The following is a 15,351-nucleotide window of genomic DNA, read 5'->3' as shown; positions in this document are numbered from 1 at the left end:
GATGATGATGAACTTCAGCTCCTGTCAACCTGAGCCATCATGGCCAATGGCCTGGGAAGTTGGAGTTGGAGTCTCAACATCTGAAGGACTTCACATTGACTACCCCTCCCTGCCTTATAGCAACCTTCATGTAACAAGAGATGCCTTCATGTATATTCTTCTTATCTTACCTATGTCTCTGTCTTTCCTTCTCTCTCTCTCTCTCTCTCTCTCTCTCTCTCACACACACACACACACACACACTTTCTGTCAAAATATAAATTATAAGCTCCCCAGGACAGTGACTTGTCTGCTTATTTATGGTACTGTTCATCATTGTTTGTATAGAACCATCCAGGCACACTTTGTGTAACAGATATATTCCCCCCCACACAAACACACCACTGGTCTTTTCTTGCAAGGAAACTGTCATTTGCCCCAAGAGCTTCCTCTCGCTGGGAAAAATGTTGTGCACAAGTCAATATCTGCTTAGTGCACAGTCGAACACTTTTAATAATCAGCTCTTAGACCCCTGTGGAATCCCACCTATATGTTTTCCTTTGTGTTTAGTCCCACCTGCCAGGTAAAAGAAGGATAAAAATGCTAGATTTAGCAGGAATCTTATGTTCTGGTAGGTAGCCCACTATAGGTAGCATACGAAAAGGAACCCAATTTGCCTTTTATGGATGCTGGCAGATTGAGTTTACAATACCTTATTTGCATATTCATTCTTCAGTAGTGTGGAAAATAGCACACGGTTTCTTGGGTAGCTGCTGATGCTCTGAACCATTTTAAAACGTGGAGCTATAAAAAGCTGCTGCTGAATCTGTGCTCCCACCCGGGTTCCTGGTAGCAGGTTTCTATCTAAGGCAAGGCGCACATGGATTGGTGTTCTGTTTTAGCTGCTAGCAGCTTGCGAACTCAATGGATTGTAAGGGGGAGGGAGGGAGAGAGAAGGAACAAACCCAAATTTGTGTTGTACTGTTAGATGTTTTGCCAGAAGACTTACTGGAAAGAGATGTTACTTTAAAAAAAAGAGGGGGGGAAGGCTTTGTTAAAACTGGGGATTCATCTGTGACAATGAGTTCTGCTTCATGAAATGTCTCTATTGTGAATCCAAATGCCTTCAGATACGTTGCTAACAGCGAGGAGGCAGAACAGCACTTGGTCACGAATAGTAAATACCAGCTAGCATAGACAACAATGAACTAGGTGGGCCGGTGGTCTGACTCATGCCAAGTCCTAAATACATTTAAAAAGTCATTATAGAATCATAGAATTGTAGGCTTGGAAGGGACCAGAAGGCTCATCTGACCCAACCCCTGCAATGCAGCAGGTGGGCCCTAAGTCTTTTGGGGATGTGTTCTTGAGGGAGAAGACCTGACTCCATGGCTCAGAATATAGCAAATCCCTGCTTAGCAATTAGTCTTGCTACTGGGAGTCTTTGAGATGAGGATACAGGGCAATGGGCCAAGGAGCCCTTCCATCATCCCAATAGGTATCTATAGGACTTTCTTATTTCCCTTCAGGAGTCTATTGTGCAGTTTTTGCTTGTACCTTTGTACTCTCTCAAAATTGCCCCCAGTCACACTCCTGGTGCCACAGATGCTGCTTCCTTTATACAGTGGTACCTCGGGTTACAGATGCTTCAGGTTACAGATGCTTCAGGTTACAGACTCCGCTAACCCAGAAATAGTACCTCGGGTTAAGAACTTTGCTTCAGGATGAGAAGAGAAATCATGCAGTGGCGGCGTGGCGGCAGCGGGAGGCCCCACTAGCTAAAGTGGTACCTCAGGTTAAGAACAGTTTTAGGTTAAGAACGGACCTCCAGAATGAATTAAGTTCTTAACCCGAGGTACCACTGTGTCTAGCTTTCATTTCTGCAGCTTACAATTCAGGCGCTAGTTGGATCTTTCCGCAGGATGAATTTGGCCCAGAACTGGTTATGGACTCTATTGAGCAAACTGTTGAATATATACTAAATTAGACTAGACATCAGTTGTCAGTTGATGCAGATTGTGTGATGATGATATATTTCTTTATACCCCACATTTTCCTCTGGCAGGAGGAGGCGTACAAGACGCTATCTAACCACCTTAGGAACTCCACTCTGGATTTGTGTAGAATTTATTCCTTAGCCTTTTCTTCTCCTGAAGATATCCTGCAAGGCAGCAGAGGTTCAGGTCAGAGTTTTCCTTCTCCTTGATGGGCTACAGTGGTGCCTCGCAAGACGAAATTAATTCGTTCTGCGAGTTTTTTCATCTAGCGAATTTTTCGTCTTGCGAAGCACGAAATCCCATAGGAATGCATTGAAATTCAATTAATGCGTTTCTGTGGTCAAAAAAAGTCCAAACAAAGCCAAATTTGGTACAACAAGAGTTTATTAAGTGCTCTTTAAAGTCATACATACTGTAAAGAGCATTTCAAAAATTGAAGGAACAATAAATTAAGTTTCTAAACATGGCAGAAAAACATTTAAAAATCAACAAAGTGTACAGTACATTTTCTAAGACTCTGGGGGACCACTCGAAGAAGGTTCCTCTTCCACTCTTTGCTTCTTGCTGAAGAACCTGTCCATGGTCTGCCACTTCATCCGCCTTTTCAGCACCTCCCTGAAAGGCGACATGACCCTCATATCAAAAGTGTTCGCAAGGTCACGTGTCAGGTCCTTGTCAGGGTGGTGCCGCTGTGCAAAAGCCTGCACATCCTTCCACTTCAGGCAAATGTCCCTCAGTTCTTTGGAGGACAGCCGTTCCTCAGTTGCTTCCTCCTCTTCCAGTGAGGCCTGCTCCTGCGCAGCCTCTGCCTGCAGTTCGACCAGCTCCTGGGTGGTCAGCTCGTGGTCGTGCTCCTCCACCAGCTCGTTGACGTCCTCCTCTGTGACCTCCAGGCCCATGGTCCTCCCCAAGGCAACAATGTCCTGCACCACTGTTGACTCTGGTGCATCAGAGTCACTTGGTGCCACACAGTCCGGCCACAGGCTGCGCCAAGCGCAATTCAAATTTCTCTGGCTGATCCCGTTCCAGGCCGTGGTGATCATCTTCAAGCAGGTGACGATGTCGAAGTGGTCCTTCCAGAATTCCCGCAGGGTGATGGTGGTGCAATCAGTCACCTCGAAGCATCACCTGAAAAGCTCCTTGGTGTAGAGTTTTTTGAAACTGGCGATGACCTGCTGATCCATCGGCTGGAGCAGTGGCGTGGTGTTAGGCGGCAGGAACATGATGCTGATGAAGCTGAACTCCTCCAACAAGTCCTCCTCAAGGCCTTTAGGATGAGCAGGAGCATTGTCCATCAGAAGCAAAGCCTTCAGCGGCAGGTCGTTGTTCAGCAGGTACTGTTTGACAGCAGGGCCAAAAGCAAGATTGACCCAGTCCACAAACAGCACACGTGTGACCCAAGCCTTACTGTTGGATCGCCACATGACACTCAGCTGCTCCTTGTCGACCTTGTGTTTCTTGAAGGCCCGGGGGTTCTCCGAGTGGTACACCAGCAGGGGCTTGATCTTCAGGTCGCCGCTTGCATTAGCACAGAAGAGCAGGGTCAGACGGTCCTTCATGGGCTTGTGGCCAGGCAACTTGGCCTCCTCCTGTGTGATGAAAGTCCTTTTGGGCATCCTCTTCCAAAACAGTTCGGTCTCATCGCAGTTGAAGACCTGCTGTGGAACGTAGCCCTCCGTCTTCACAACCTCCAGGAACTCCGCCGCAAAGTCTTCAGCCGCAGGAACATCAGAACTGGCAGCCTCTCCATGCCTGACCACGCTGTGGATTCCAGATCTTGTCTTGAACCCGTCAAACCAGCCTCTGCTTGCCTTGAAGACTTCTGGCTCACCTGAGGTTCCTGGCTGTTCCCGGACGAGGTCTGCGTGCAAGGCCTTGGCCTTCTCACAAATGACGGCCTCAGTCACTGTGTCCCCTGCACACTGCTTCTCTTCTAACCAGATGAGCAGCAACTTCTCCACCTCCTCCAGAACAGCTGGGCAGTTCTTCACGATCCTGGTGACTCCCTTGGCTGCATCAGTCGCAAGGATCTTCTCCCTCATCTTCAGGATGGTCCCGATGGTCGATGGATTCCTCCCGTACTCCCTGGCGAGGTCTGTCACACGCATTCCACCGTCGTGCTTCCGGATGATCTCCTTCTTCATTTCCAGCGTAACCTTCTCCTTCTTCCTCTCGCCGGCCTCTGCAGCAGCAGTCTTCTTGGGTCCCATGGCAGCACAGCTCCTACATTCGCAACCCCCCCCAAAAAAATCAGTGCTTCACATCCAAAAAATTCAAAAGCACCCAGCCACCCCCCACACAGAAATTCAAACCCAAAACCAAGTCCTTGAATTCCAAACACCCCAACCCAAAATCCAAAAACCCCCAAAAAAGTTTTAAAAGTTTAACTTACCAAATGGCTGCAAAAGAAGTTTTGGAAAAGCTTCAAAAATCACCAAAGTCTTCAAAAACCTCAAAAAAGGCTACCACACCGCGTGCTATGAGTTGCTCCTCGAAGTCAAGTCGCAACTGCACCTCTTCAAGCAATGCACCCTGGGTATTAACAATTTTACGAAAAAGGAAACAAACTTGCAAGACGTTTTCGTCTTGCAAAGCAAGCCCATAGGGAAATTCGTCTTGCGAAGCACCTCAAAAAACAAAAAACTCTTTCGTCTAGCGAGTTTTTCGTCTTACGAGGCATTAGTCTTGCGGGGCACCACTGTACCTTCCCAGGTTGACAAGCCCCATCTGCCCCTCACTTCCATCTGCAACACCACCTTCTTGACCGTTGGACCAGAGCCTGTCTTCGCATGCAGGGGAAGTCCCTAACCTACTAAAGTGAACTTCCACAGTCCATGCCTCAGTATAAATAAGACTTCTTCTTCATGTATGTTATTACTTGTAATTATTATCAATTGGAATTTCTAGTCACTTGTCACCTAAGAAGGTTTCCAATAGGGTTGCCCCACCCCTGGAATTTCCTGGACATAGCCAGTATTCAGTCTGGGCGGAAATCGCTGAAATGTGCAGGAAAATCCAGATAGCCCATGTTAATTTTGGTGATTTTCATTAAAAATAGCTCAAAAGCTCTTTTTTGTGTGGATGGCGACTAAAAAAAGCTCAGCAACTTTGCCCAAAAAAACAGCAACTTTTGTGGCCGGATTTACACTTTTTGAACTATGGCAACCCCAGTTTCCAAGCAGCTCACATTTAAAAACAGATATATATCATAAAAAGGTCCCCATAGTTAAAGCTATGGTTTTCCCAGTAGTGATGTATGGAAGTGAGAGCTGGACCATCAAGAAGGCTGACTGCCGAAGAATTGATGCTTTTGAATTATGGTGCTGGAGGAGACTCTTGAGAGTCCCATGGACAGCAAGAAGATAAAACCTATCCATTCTTAAGGAAATCAGCCCTGAGTGCTCACTGGAAGGACAGATCGTGAAGCTGAGGCTCCAATACTTTGGCCACCTCATGAGAAGAGAAGACTCCCTGGAAAAGACCCTGATGTTGGGAAAGATGGAGGGCACAAGGAGAAGGGGACGACAGAGGACGAGATGGTTGGATAGTGTTCTTGAAGCTACCAGCATGAGTTTGACCAAACTGCGGGAGGCAGTGGAAGACAGGAGTGCCTGGTGTGCTCTGGTCCATGGGGTCACGAAGAGTCGGACACGACTAAACAACAACAACAACATATATCATAAAAAAGAAAAGAATAAAAGTTATATATATTAACATACTTTTTTTTAAATCATTCAACCCCTCATCTCCCATACAGGATGTTTACACAGCAAGCTTCCAAGTGTACTAAGCACTTTGCATATATTCTCCCTAGCATTCCTTACAATCGCACTGTAAAGTAGGGCAGGCCATATGGCAGATGGTGAGCTGAGGCTGAGAGAGAGAATATGGCTTGCTTAAGGCCACCTACTGTAGTAAATTCAGGGCAGGAGCAAAATTCAACCAAAGGCCTCTTAACTTGCAAGAACATATGGCGATTTATACTTTGCCCCCACGGGCACATAGAGCTGGTCGAGGGGAGCAATTTTCTCGGAGAACACGGGTGGGGTGTGTGTGTGGCTTGAACCTTCCTTCGCCCTCAGTGAAAGATTGGCAAATTAAATTTTGTGAATACATAAATCTGGCAAGACGTACAGCTGACATAAGGGGACAATTGGACCAGAAATTATTAAAAGAATGGGGTTGTGCTAAAGAGTATATGAAAAAACATTGTTCTGGAGTAAGTATATTGGTATGTAATGAATGATGCTTTACAGGGTTAAAGAAAAAGAAAAATGGTGTAAAAAAAAAAAGTACAAAGGTGGAAGTAATCTAATTAGACACAACAATACAGTAAGAGTAAATTTTTTGAGGTCTTAGAACAAAGGAAGGAAGTCAATTTGTGTTGATGTACGTAATTATATGGTTTTTTTCTGTAGATGTGTGCTTTTTCGTTTTTGTTTAGTTTTGTTTTGTTTCCTTTGTTTTTTCCCCCCTTTTCTTTTCTGTTTTTTTTTTTTTTGTATGTTCCGGTTTTTTTTGTTTGTATAGTATTATTTTGGATTCAATGTTTGTAATTTTTGTTATGATTCTGCATTGAAAATAAAAAAATTCAAAAAAAAAAAGAACCTTCCTGCGCCCACCACTTTAGTCCAATAGGATTTGAGGCACCAGCAACTGCTACCAAATGCTTCAGAAGTGGAAGATCTGATTTCCTGCTGTTGCATCTAATTTGACCCTCAGCCTCATTTCACCTGTATTTCACATCTGCTCACTTCATTAAACTGAACCCAAGCCTGTGGCTGTAATTTCCCCTTAAGGGCAAATTTAGACGCAACACTTTTTAATATTATTTATTGCACATGATCAGTGTGGCAGTTTCACTGAGGTTCTGAATCAATCCTATGCAACTATGGCAAATGTCTTTGGGCCCCTCCAGACTGGTGTTTTGTTGTGGGCGTCTTCAGATATATTTTCTTTACACACTAGCAGTGGGTTTATTCTGATTTAGTTTGTCCTGTGGTGATTCCCCAATGCTAACACATGATTGCTGTCTTGGCGGGGGGGGAGCTATAGCACAATGGAAGCGGGGCAAAAATCAGGACATTTGCGGTATGAAAAGTTAAGAGATTTCAGTGGGACATTATTGCATATGCACAGACTGTGTGGCAGCCCCAAAACCTTTGCAGGAATGAACAGTATTGAAAGTGGGGTCACATGTGACCACCCCAATAGAATCAGGAGCACAAATGGTCATGCATGCACAATGAAAAGGATGGCTGGCTCTTAATATCATGTCCACACACATCCTTGCAAAATTATAGTCTTTTTATACATACAGTGGTACCTCGGGTTATGAGCATAATTCGTTCTGGAGGTCCGTTCTTAACCCAAAACCGTTCTTAACCTGAAGCACACTTTAGTTAAGGTGGCCTTCCACTGCCGTCGTGCCGCCAGTGTGCGATTTCCGTTCTCATCATGCGAAGTTTGCAAACCAGAGCAACTATTTCCAGGTTAGCGGAGTTTGTAACCCAAAGCGTTTGTAACCCAAGGTACCACTGCACAGATATGAATCAATGCCACCTCATTTCCCCCATCTACTGAAAACTATTTATACACAAAGGTTATGCAAACTGAAGTTCAGTGCCATCATAGTAGTATTACAATATAGCACACCATTTGGGCCCGTCCTTCCTTGTATATTTTCCTTGAACCTGCCGATATTTCTTGTTTTATGTAGGTGGCTGAGTGGGTGTGTAAAAGACAAAATATCTTTTTTAAGTTTTCTCAAGGCTCGCTTATCACTTTGACAATATTTCAATACTTCCAGAAAGCTCAGAAAGACAGAAATTAATGTATCCATTTTAGCTATCTTTCTAAAACTGCAATCATCCTTATCTTCGGTGCATGGGGGGAGTGTGGAGAGGCCCGCCAATGCGGAAGTTGGAGGACCCAGTTCCAAGGTGACTTTCAACACCGTTTTTTTACAAAGCGGCCTCAGGAACTCAAAAAGGCGGAACCATTTAATTGCAGGAAATGTCACCCACACATTTGTGGTGTGAATTCATATTCAAAGTCCTCTTTAGATCGGCAAATGGGAAGCTTTAGGCCAGCCTGGAGGGAGAGGATGGGAAAGCTGAGATGGGGAATGATGGGGAAAGGGGTGGGAGAGAGAAAGCCCTTCACAAGCGATCCGTTCAGACCTCTAGCAACAGTGATCTACTGTTCTTCTGACAACTGTCTGGGTAGGACAGATGAAGGGAGATGGGGCATTAAAGTGTTAGGAAGAGAGAAAAGGGGTGAGAATGGGAGAGGAAGAGAATGTGACCCTATCAATATTCATTCATTCATCCTGATGTCATTCGTAGGATTTCTGACCTGCCCTTCACCGTAGGGTCCTAAGGAGCCTTAAAGGTAAAGGGAACCCTGACCATTAGGTCCAGTCGTGGCCGACTCTGGGGTTGTGGCGCTCATCTGGCTTTATTGACTGAGGGAGCCGGCGTACAGCTTCCGGGTCATGTGGCCAGCATGACTAAGCTGCTTCTGGCGAACCAGAGCAGCGCACGGAAACGCCGTTTACCTTCCCGCCGGAGCGGTACCTATTTATCTACTTGCACTTTGATGTGCTTTCGAACTGCTAGGTTGGCAGGAGCAGGGACCGAACAACGGGAGCTCACCCCGTCGCGGGGATTCGAACCGCTGACCTTCTGATCAGCAAGTCCTAGGCTCTGTGGTTTAACCCACAGTGCCACCCATGTCCCCTTTAATGAGCCTTACAACAATGTAAAATACCGCATTGGCCCAAATATAAACTGTGCCGCAAATAAACCACACCTTTAAATTTCGGCGGCTTGGAGGAGGCTTGGGAGCTGTGGATGGGATGGGAGCCATTGTCCCGCACTCCCGGGCTGCTTCCGGGGGGGGGGGGGAGCTGCACTGCTTTGCTGGAGGCGTAAGGTCGCAAATAGAAGCCGCACTTTAACTTTTCACGATCAGAATTCGGGGGGGGGGGAGTGTGGCTTATATTTGGGCCAATGCGGCAAATACCATATTAAAATCAATTTTGGCTTTGGCCAGTGAGGCCCCTCCTCTTTTTGCAGCACCGAGTTTCTCGGTTTATCCACTATTTTAAGTTCCCACAATGCACCCCGATGTCATGTCGCTCTGAGGCATCGAGGGAACTTAAAATGGCAGCTGGACACAGCTGTCCAGAGCTGATCAGAACAAGATACAGGCTTGGTATCGATGGTGGGCCCTGCCTGGACCCTGAGTCTTTGGCAGTTGCCCCTGAATGCCAGGTGCTATCGCTGGCCCTGCTATCTCCAGTAGTTTCAAGAAAATCTTGGTTTCTGGGAAGGGCTAGGAGGGGGTAATGGCACTCTCTGCCTAAATTCTTCATTAGTTCTTTCCAGTGCTTGGATTAAAGTATCCTTTGTGAGGGCTTTGGGAAAAGTAGATGGGTAGGAAAGGGTTCAAGGCCTGTCGGGCTTAGCATCCTCTGTTCTCTTCCTAACGAGGAAAGAGGAGACAGTTGCAGCTCTCTCTCCTTGCAAGATGTCTTCCACTGTTTGCGCAGGCAGATCCTGCTCTCGCTTTGACCAGGCAAAGGCAGCAGCTGCCGAAGCAAGGCACAAAAACGGCTTCTTCAAAAGGCAATAGCAGCCTTGAAAGCTGGCTGGATTGACGTGGAACTGTGGCAGCCGTTCCCCCTCATCCCTCTGAAAGCCAAACTTCACATCGTGCTTCCATGTCCGCCCCTTCAGCACTTCAGAGGCTCCCTGTCATCGGGTAAAGAAGGTTGGGGGCAAGGGGGCAGCTGCACAGCAGGGGGAAGGCCTCAATGCAAGGTACTTGGGCAAGGCATGGGCCCCCTCCTCTTCCTCTCATTCACAAGGCCCTCTCTCGGGGGTCCAGTCTGCACCTCCCAGAGGACAAAGCACACAGCACTTACTGCTGCTGCTGCTGCAGACCCTCCAGGTGTCCCGATTTCCCAGGGACAGTCCCAGATTTACAGAAGCCATCCTGGTTTCTGATTTGATCCAGGAATGTCCCGCTTTCCCGTTTTTTCCTCCCCTCCACATCTTAGAGGACAATTATAATTATAGGGGAGAGGCAAGGCCTCTTTCCACCTCCTTGCCCCACCCTCTGGCCCTAGGAGTCCTCCTAAGGGAGCTGGTCCTGAAGGAAGAAGTGTGAGGGGAGAAACTTCGTCAGGTAAGGCCTCCTTCTTTCCCCCCTTGCTCCACCCTCTAGTCTCGGCTTCTCAGTTTGTATTGCATTATTTTATGTTATGTACTGTTGCTTGCTATTGTTTTATTGATTATAGTTTAGAAATTATTTATTGTAACTGTTGAGTGGGTTTCTGTTTAATTTTTTATGTTTATATTATTATTATTTTATACTACAGTGGTACCTCAGGTTAAGTACTTAATGCGTTCCGGTGGTCCGTTCTTAACCTGAAACTGTTCTTAACCTGAAGCACCACTTTAGCTAATGGGGCCTCCTGCTGCCGCCGTGCCGCCAGAGCACGATATCTGTTCTCATCCTGAAGCAAAGTTCTTAACCCGAGGTAATATTTCTGGGTTAGCGGAGTCTATAACCTGAAGCGTATGTAACCTGAAGCGTATGTAACCCGAGGTACCACTGTATTCTAATTGTTGAATGTTACTTTTTTGATGTAGGCTGCTTATTTTAAAGTTGTTTTATTGTCACATTTTTGTATTGCATCAGATTGTTATAAGATGTACATTTTTTGTTTCTTCAGCTTGTAAACCACCTTGAGTATTGTAAGATAGAAAGACGGGGTACAAATTAAAAATGATTGATTGATTGATTGATTGATAAGCGGTGTGTGTGTTTGTGCGTAGATGCAAAAAAAGGAGTTCTGTTTATACTGAAAATAAAACACCTACACCAAATGAAGGAAAGGGTGACGCTGGCATACAAAGCCCTTCCTATAATTTTGAAGGGAAAGGGAACCAATCCACATTAAATTCTTTAATTGCAATGCTTCAATAGCCAGCCGGTTGTTGTTTTTTCTTTTTTTTACTGTGTGGAGTGTTTATTCCTTCATTCTAAATTGAACTTTACATTGCCTACTCAGAAGTTAGTCCTATTGTATTCAATGGAGCTTACTCCCAGGTAACTGGGTAAAGACTGTGTGCAGCCTTACACTGCAATCCAAAGCATTTTTACTCTGAACAAAGTCCCACTGAGTTCAGTAAGATTTACTCCATGGTATGTTCCCTGACAGGGACTCAGGGCAGCTTACAGCTAAAATCTTGTTTCATTCCCTTTATCTGTTGAAAGTGTGGTACACAATCCCTTCCCTCACACATTTTTTCTTTACAACAATCCTGTGAGGTAGGTTCGGCGGAGAGGTTATAATTGGTTCACGGTGACCTATGTACGTTGACATATGACACCTATGTGTGGGGCCAGATCAAACGCGGGAGAAGCTTCCTGATGTAGAAAAGGACGTTCCGATTTTCATTGGAGAAATGTTGGAGGGTTTGTTGCTGCGTCTCACTTGTTTGCTCTGAAGAGGCAGGTGAACAGCGAGCAAGAGGGAGGAGGAGCCGGAGCAGGGCCAAGAGGCTCCAGGGGGTTGCAGTGGGCCCTTGGCTGAGGCTTTGGTATATGGTTACCAGATTTTTTTCAATGAATCCGGGGACACTCCCCCCCCCAGCTGAATAGCAACAGGGAGTCAGTAGTGGGGATGGTGAAGCAAAAGATCCTGGGCCGCTGGGCCGAAGCACACATGCATATTGTATAAAGGTGCAAAGCCCTTCTTTCGCACATTGTGAAACATAAATGCGCAATTTTTTAAAAACTGGGCAACGGCTGCCCGCCGCAACTCCTGAGCCTCCCCTGATCAGTCAAAACAAAGGGAGAAGGGGGCAGGAGATCTGTACTGCTGGACATCCCCAGTTCCCCTTCAGCAGTGGCAGCGGCAGTCAGCAGCCCGGAACCAACCTGGTAGTGCAGTTGGCTCTGGCTGGCTTCAGGAGCTGCTTTCTGCCGTGGCGCCCGCCAGTTTGCCTCCCGGAAGTCCCCATATGATGTGTCTTGTGTGCAACACATCATATGGGGACTTTCGGTGGGGGAAAATGGTAGGTGCCATGGCAGTGAGCAGCAAGCAGCTCCTGAAGCCAACTGTGCTACCAGGCTGGCTCTGGGCTGCTGAGGCTGCCGCTGCCACGTTTTCCGGGGACAGATTTGCAAATCTGGGGACATTCCGGGGACGTCTGGTAATCCTATATTGGCAGAAAGCAGCACTGGTCACCTCAATTTCTCCTTAGCATTTAGTTTTCCCTAGGAGCTGGAAGGGGGAAGAGCAGGGAAATTAGCCATTGGGGGGGGGGGGACTGGAGAAACCTGGTCAGCAACTCTCCTTCTAGGGAGGCCATGTGCCCTACTTTACAGAGGACCATCCTCTATTTGAAATGCTGCCCCATCCAAGTCGGCCTTAAAGATAAATAATCATAGAGGGGGGAGAACAGAGGCCTTGAAGATGTCCATTGAGATTAAGCAGCACCTGGGCTGTGGACTGAGCAGGCGGGTAAGTCACCTAGCATCTTCCTCGCTAGGGCTGCGATCTATTGTACTTCCATTTAAATTCTAGTAATTATTTCTCCATTTGTTTCTATACACAGGAATCACTGTATGTAAATGTTATGCAAATTGATGCTCTCTTTTGTCCTCTTTCTTTGGTGATCCAAATCCTCTTTTTCTTTTCTTTTCTGGCGATGCATAACTAAACACCCCGTCTCCTTCCCTGTGAGTTTCACAGCAACCCTCCAGCTTTCTTTGCCTTAGTGGGGAGCCTTGAAGTTGCTCAACAGGCAGAGGCAGGCTGCTCTGTGGTATGTTGGGCATAATGTGTCACTCAGTTCAGAGAGGGCATTAAATCAACAAGTCTCCAGAGTTTCTCCTGGCCTGTGGACTGTGTAGAGTATTGGTCAATGGGAGCCCTCCCAAGAAAATATTATATATACAGTATATGGAGCCCTCCTCCACCCTCAGAATACCAAATGATACAAGAACACTAAATACCATCCATAGGGTGGGGAGAATATAGCCCAATTCTGCAAATTGGGCAGAGGAACCCATTTCCTGCAAACAACAGTTCTGCTTCAGCAGCACTTCCTTTTTTGTATTTCCGTTATCCACACACCCATCACCTCTCTAAAGGAGACAGAAAAGCTGTTTGTGATGATTCACACCATGTAATCTGGGTTCAGTGCAAAATGGACATGAGAGAGGAAAATAGACATCTCCGTGTACTTAATCAGTGTACCCAACTCAAGTGCAGAACTCTGATTCCTCAGCTTACGCCTGTTCTGTTACACCCACTTGTGAATGCAGTAAGACCTGGACCAAATAAGCCACTGGGGCAGGAAGAGAAATGCCCTACTCCATTTTCTCCCTCAATATGTGTTCTCCTCTGCCTCGATCTGGGAGCTTTTGATAACAGATGTGGTTGAAAGTGTTGGATGGCTATCTGTCAAGCATGCTGCATTCTGCATCAAGCAGCAGGTGGTGGATTAGATCAGGTACAGGAAACATCAGGTAAAGGAAACGCAACCCTCCAGGCTTCTCTGTCTGATTCCTGGAACATTTCCTAGGCTTTACTCTTCCCCATCCTCCTTGTATGCTTTTATCTGGCTGGAATGCTTGCTGGGGTGGAGAGATGTGTCTGTGGGTGAAGATGTGCTTAGCAGAAACCTCTGGCGTTGGTGTGGCCTCCTGCAGAAAGTCACATCTGTCGCCCCACTCTGGCTTGCCCCACCACTGACATGCAGTCCATGAGGGAATGCAGCCCTCAAACTAAAACGTTCTACAGATGATCTGTAAGGTGAGGGTCCCTTCCAACTCTATGGATTGTACGCAATGGCATTTCTGTTTCCTCTCCTCTTCCCGGCTGCTAGCAAAATCTGCTCTGGAGGGCCTCTCAACACGCCAGAGCTGATTTTGAAGGTGCACAAGGGACTGGAGGGGAGAGGGAGAGGAGATTTCATTGTGCACAGGGAAGTCCATTGCTTCAGTGGAGTTGCAGCACTGGGAAACGGTCCCTTGTGATTCTAAGTTGCTAAAGATAAGTGGGATGTTACACTAAATGTGTAGTTAGAAACTGTGCAGGTTTTTTAAATAAAAAAACCATACTAATGTAGTCCTTCACTTTTCATCAGGAGCACAGTGCTCAAAGAAGGGAGATCTAACCCCTTGCTCCTTGACCATGATCCTGATATGTGTCTGTTTTCCTAATGTAAAATGCAGTGTGGGTGTACGTTTTCATTGGGATGGCAACTGGAGGTTTAAACATTCCCTGCCTACTTTCGTTTGGGGGGGGGACCCATACAAGGTTGCTAACTATGCGTTTAGTGTAAGTTGTAGTTTGGCTCAAAGAGGCCTTTGAGCTTCTAAAGGGGAAGTGAGGACTCCTGGTGCCCAGACCGGATGCAGCCCCCAGCTGGATTTCATCCAGTCCTCTAAGTCCTCTTCCTCCCATCAGCAGTTCATTGGGGAGCAGCAAAGAAGGAAAGGGGCTTTGATGAAATTGCATTTTGAAGTTTGAGGCTTTGAATAGCCATAAGGCAGGGCTTGCACTTCAGTTGTGCATTGATGTTATTTGTATTCTTCTGCTGGGATTATGGAGTTCTTTTTGCCTTTTGCACAGTCAGGATAAATAAATGAAGTCAGAGAACTTTTTTTAAAAGACTTTTTAAAAAGTCTATAGAGAAAATTGAAGGTTTGCCTACTAAGAACCCTTCATGGGAAATAGCTTTAGTGTGTGATTGTTCATGGGAATGTGACCCCCCCCAGCAGGTTTTGACTGGCATAAGGTGGCCCCTTGGTCCAAAAACGTTTCCCCCCATCTCTGTTTTAAAATATTGCAGTGCTGTATTGATGTTGTATACCGTGCAGGCACGTCCAACAGGTAGATCGTGATCTACTGGTAGATCACTGAACTTCTGTGGTAGATCACTGGTAGATCACTGGCTCCCCCCAAAGAAGCTCAACAACTTTGGCTTCCCTAAAAAACAGGGCTTTCCTTCCTTTAAAAATCTCAACAATTTTGACCTGAACCACAAAAAAGGAGGTGGATCACTGCCAGTTTTTAACTCTGTGAGTAGAACACAGTCCCTTGGGAGTTGGCCACCCCTGTTGTATAGGGTTGTTGCTGCCTGTCTGGGTGCTTGCTTCCCATCTATTCAATTTGTATGTTTGTTTTTCCCCAATTTAATGAAATTTTATTTTATTTTCTGTAACATGTTTCACGTTTATACAATAACCATCCAAACAATTCAATCCAAAAAATTCAATAGTCTTGACTTCCCTTCCCCAGCTTCCATGGTTTCTTCAGTTTCACATTTACTCTGCATATTCTAAATAT

At 46.2% G+C, this 15,351-nt stretch overlaps 1 protein-coding gene across 1 annotated transcript; it reads right to left on the bottom strand.

Annotated features, from left to right (window-relative positions):
* Positions 1-2,342: 2,342 nt before the first annotated feature.
* LOC310752881 (putative CENPB DNA-binding domain-containing protein 1) lies at positions 2,343-4,259 on the bottom strand. The gene is made up of 2 exons (XM_083594020.1): positions 3,704-4,259; positions 2,343-2,779 (listed from the first exon to the last, which is right to left on the bottom strand). The coding sequence occupies exons 1-2, from the start codon at positions 4,184-4,186 to the stop codon at positions 2,486-2,488; spliced, it is 777 nt and encodes a 258-aa protein (XP_083450146.1). The 5' UTR covers positions 4,187-4,259; the 3' UTR covers positions 2,343-2,485.
* Between the last annotated feature and the right edge of the window lie 11,092 nt (positions 4,260-15,351).

Source organism: Podarcis filfolensis (genome assembly GCF_964270895.1).
Source record: "Podarcis filfolensis genome assembly, chromosome: 17".
NCBI classification, from domain to species: Eukaryota; Metazoa; Chordata; class Lepidosauria; order Squamata; family Lacertidae; genus Podarcis; species Podarcis filfolensis.
Note: the sequence above shows the minus strand (reverse complement) of the source record. Positions and strands in the feature narration are given on the sequence as shown.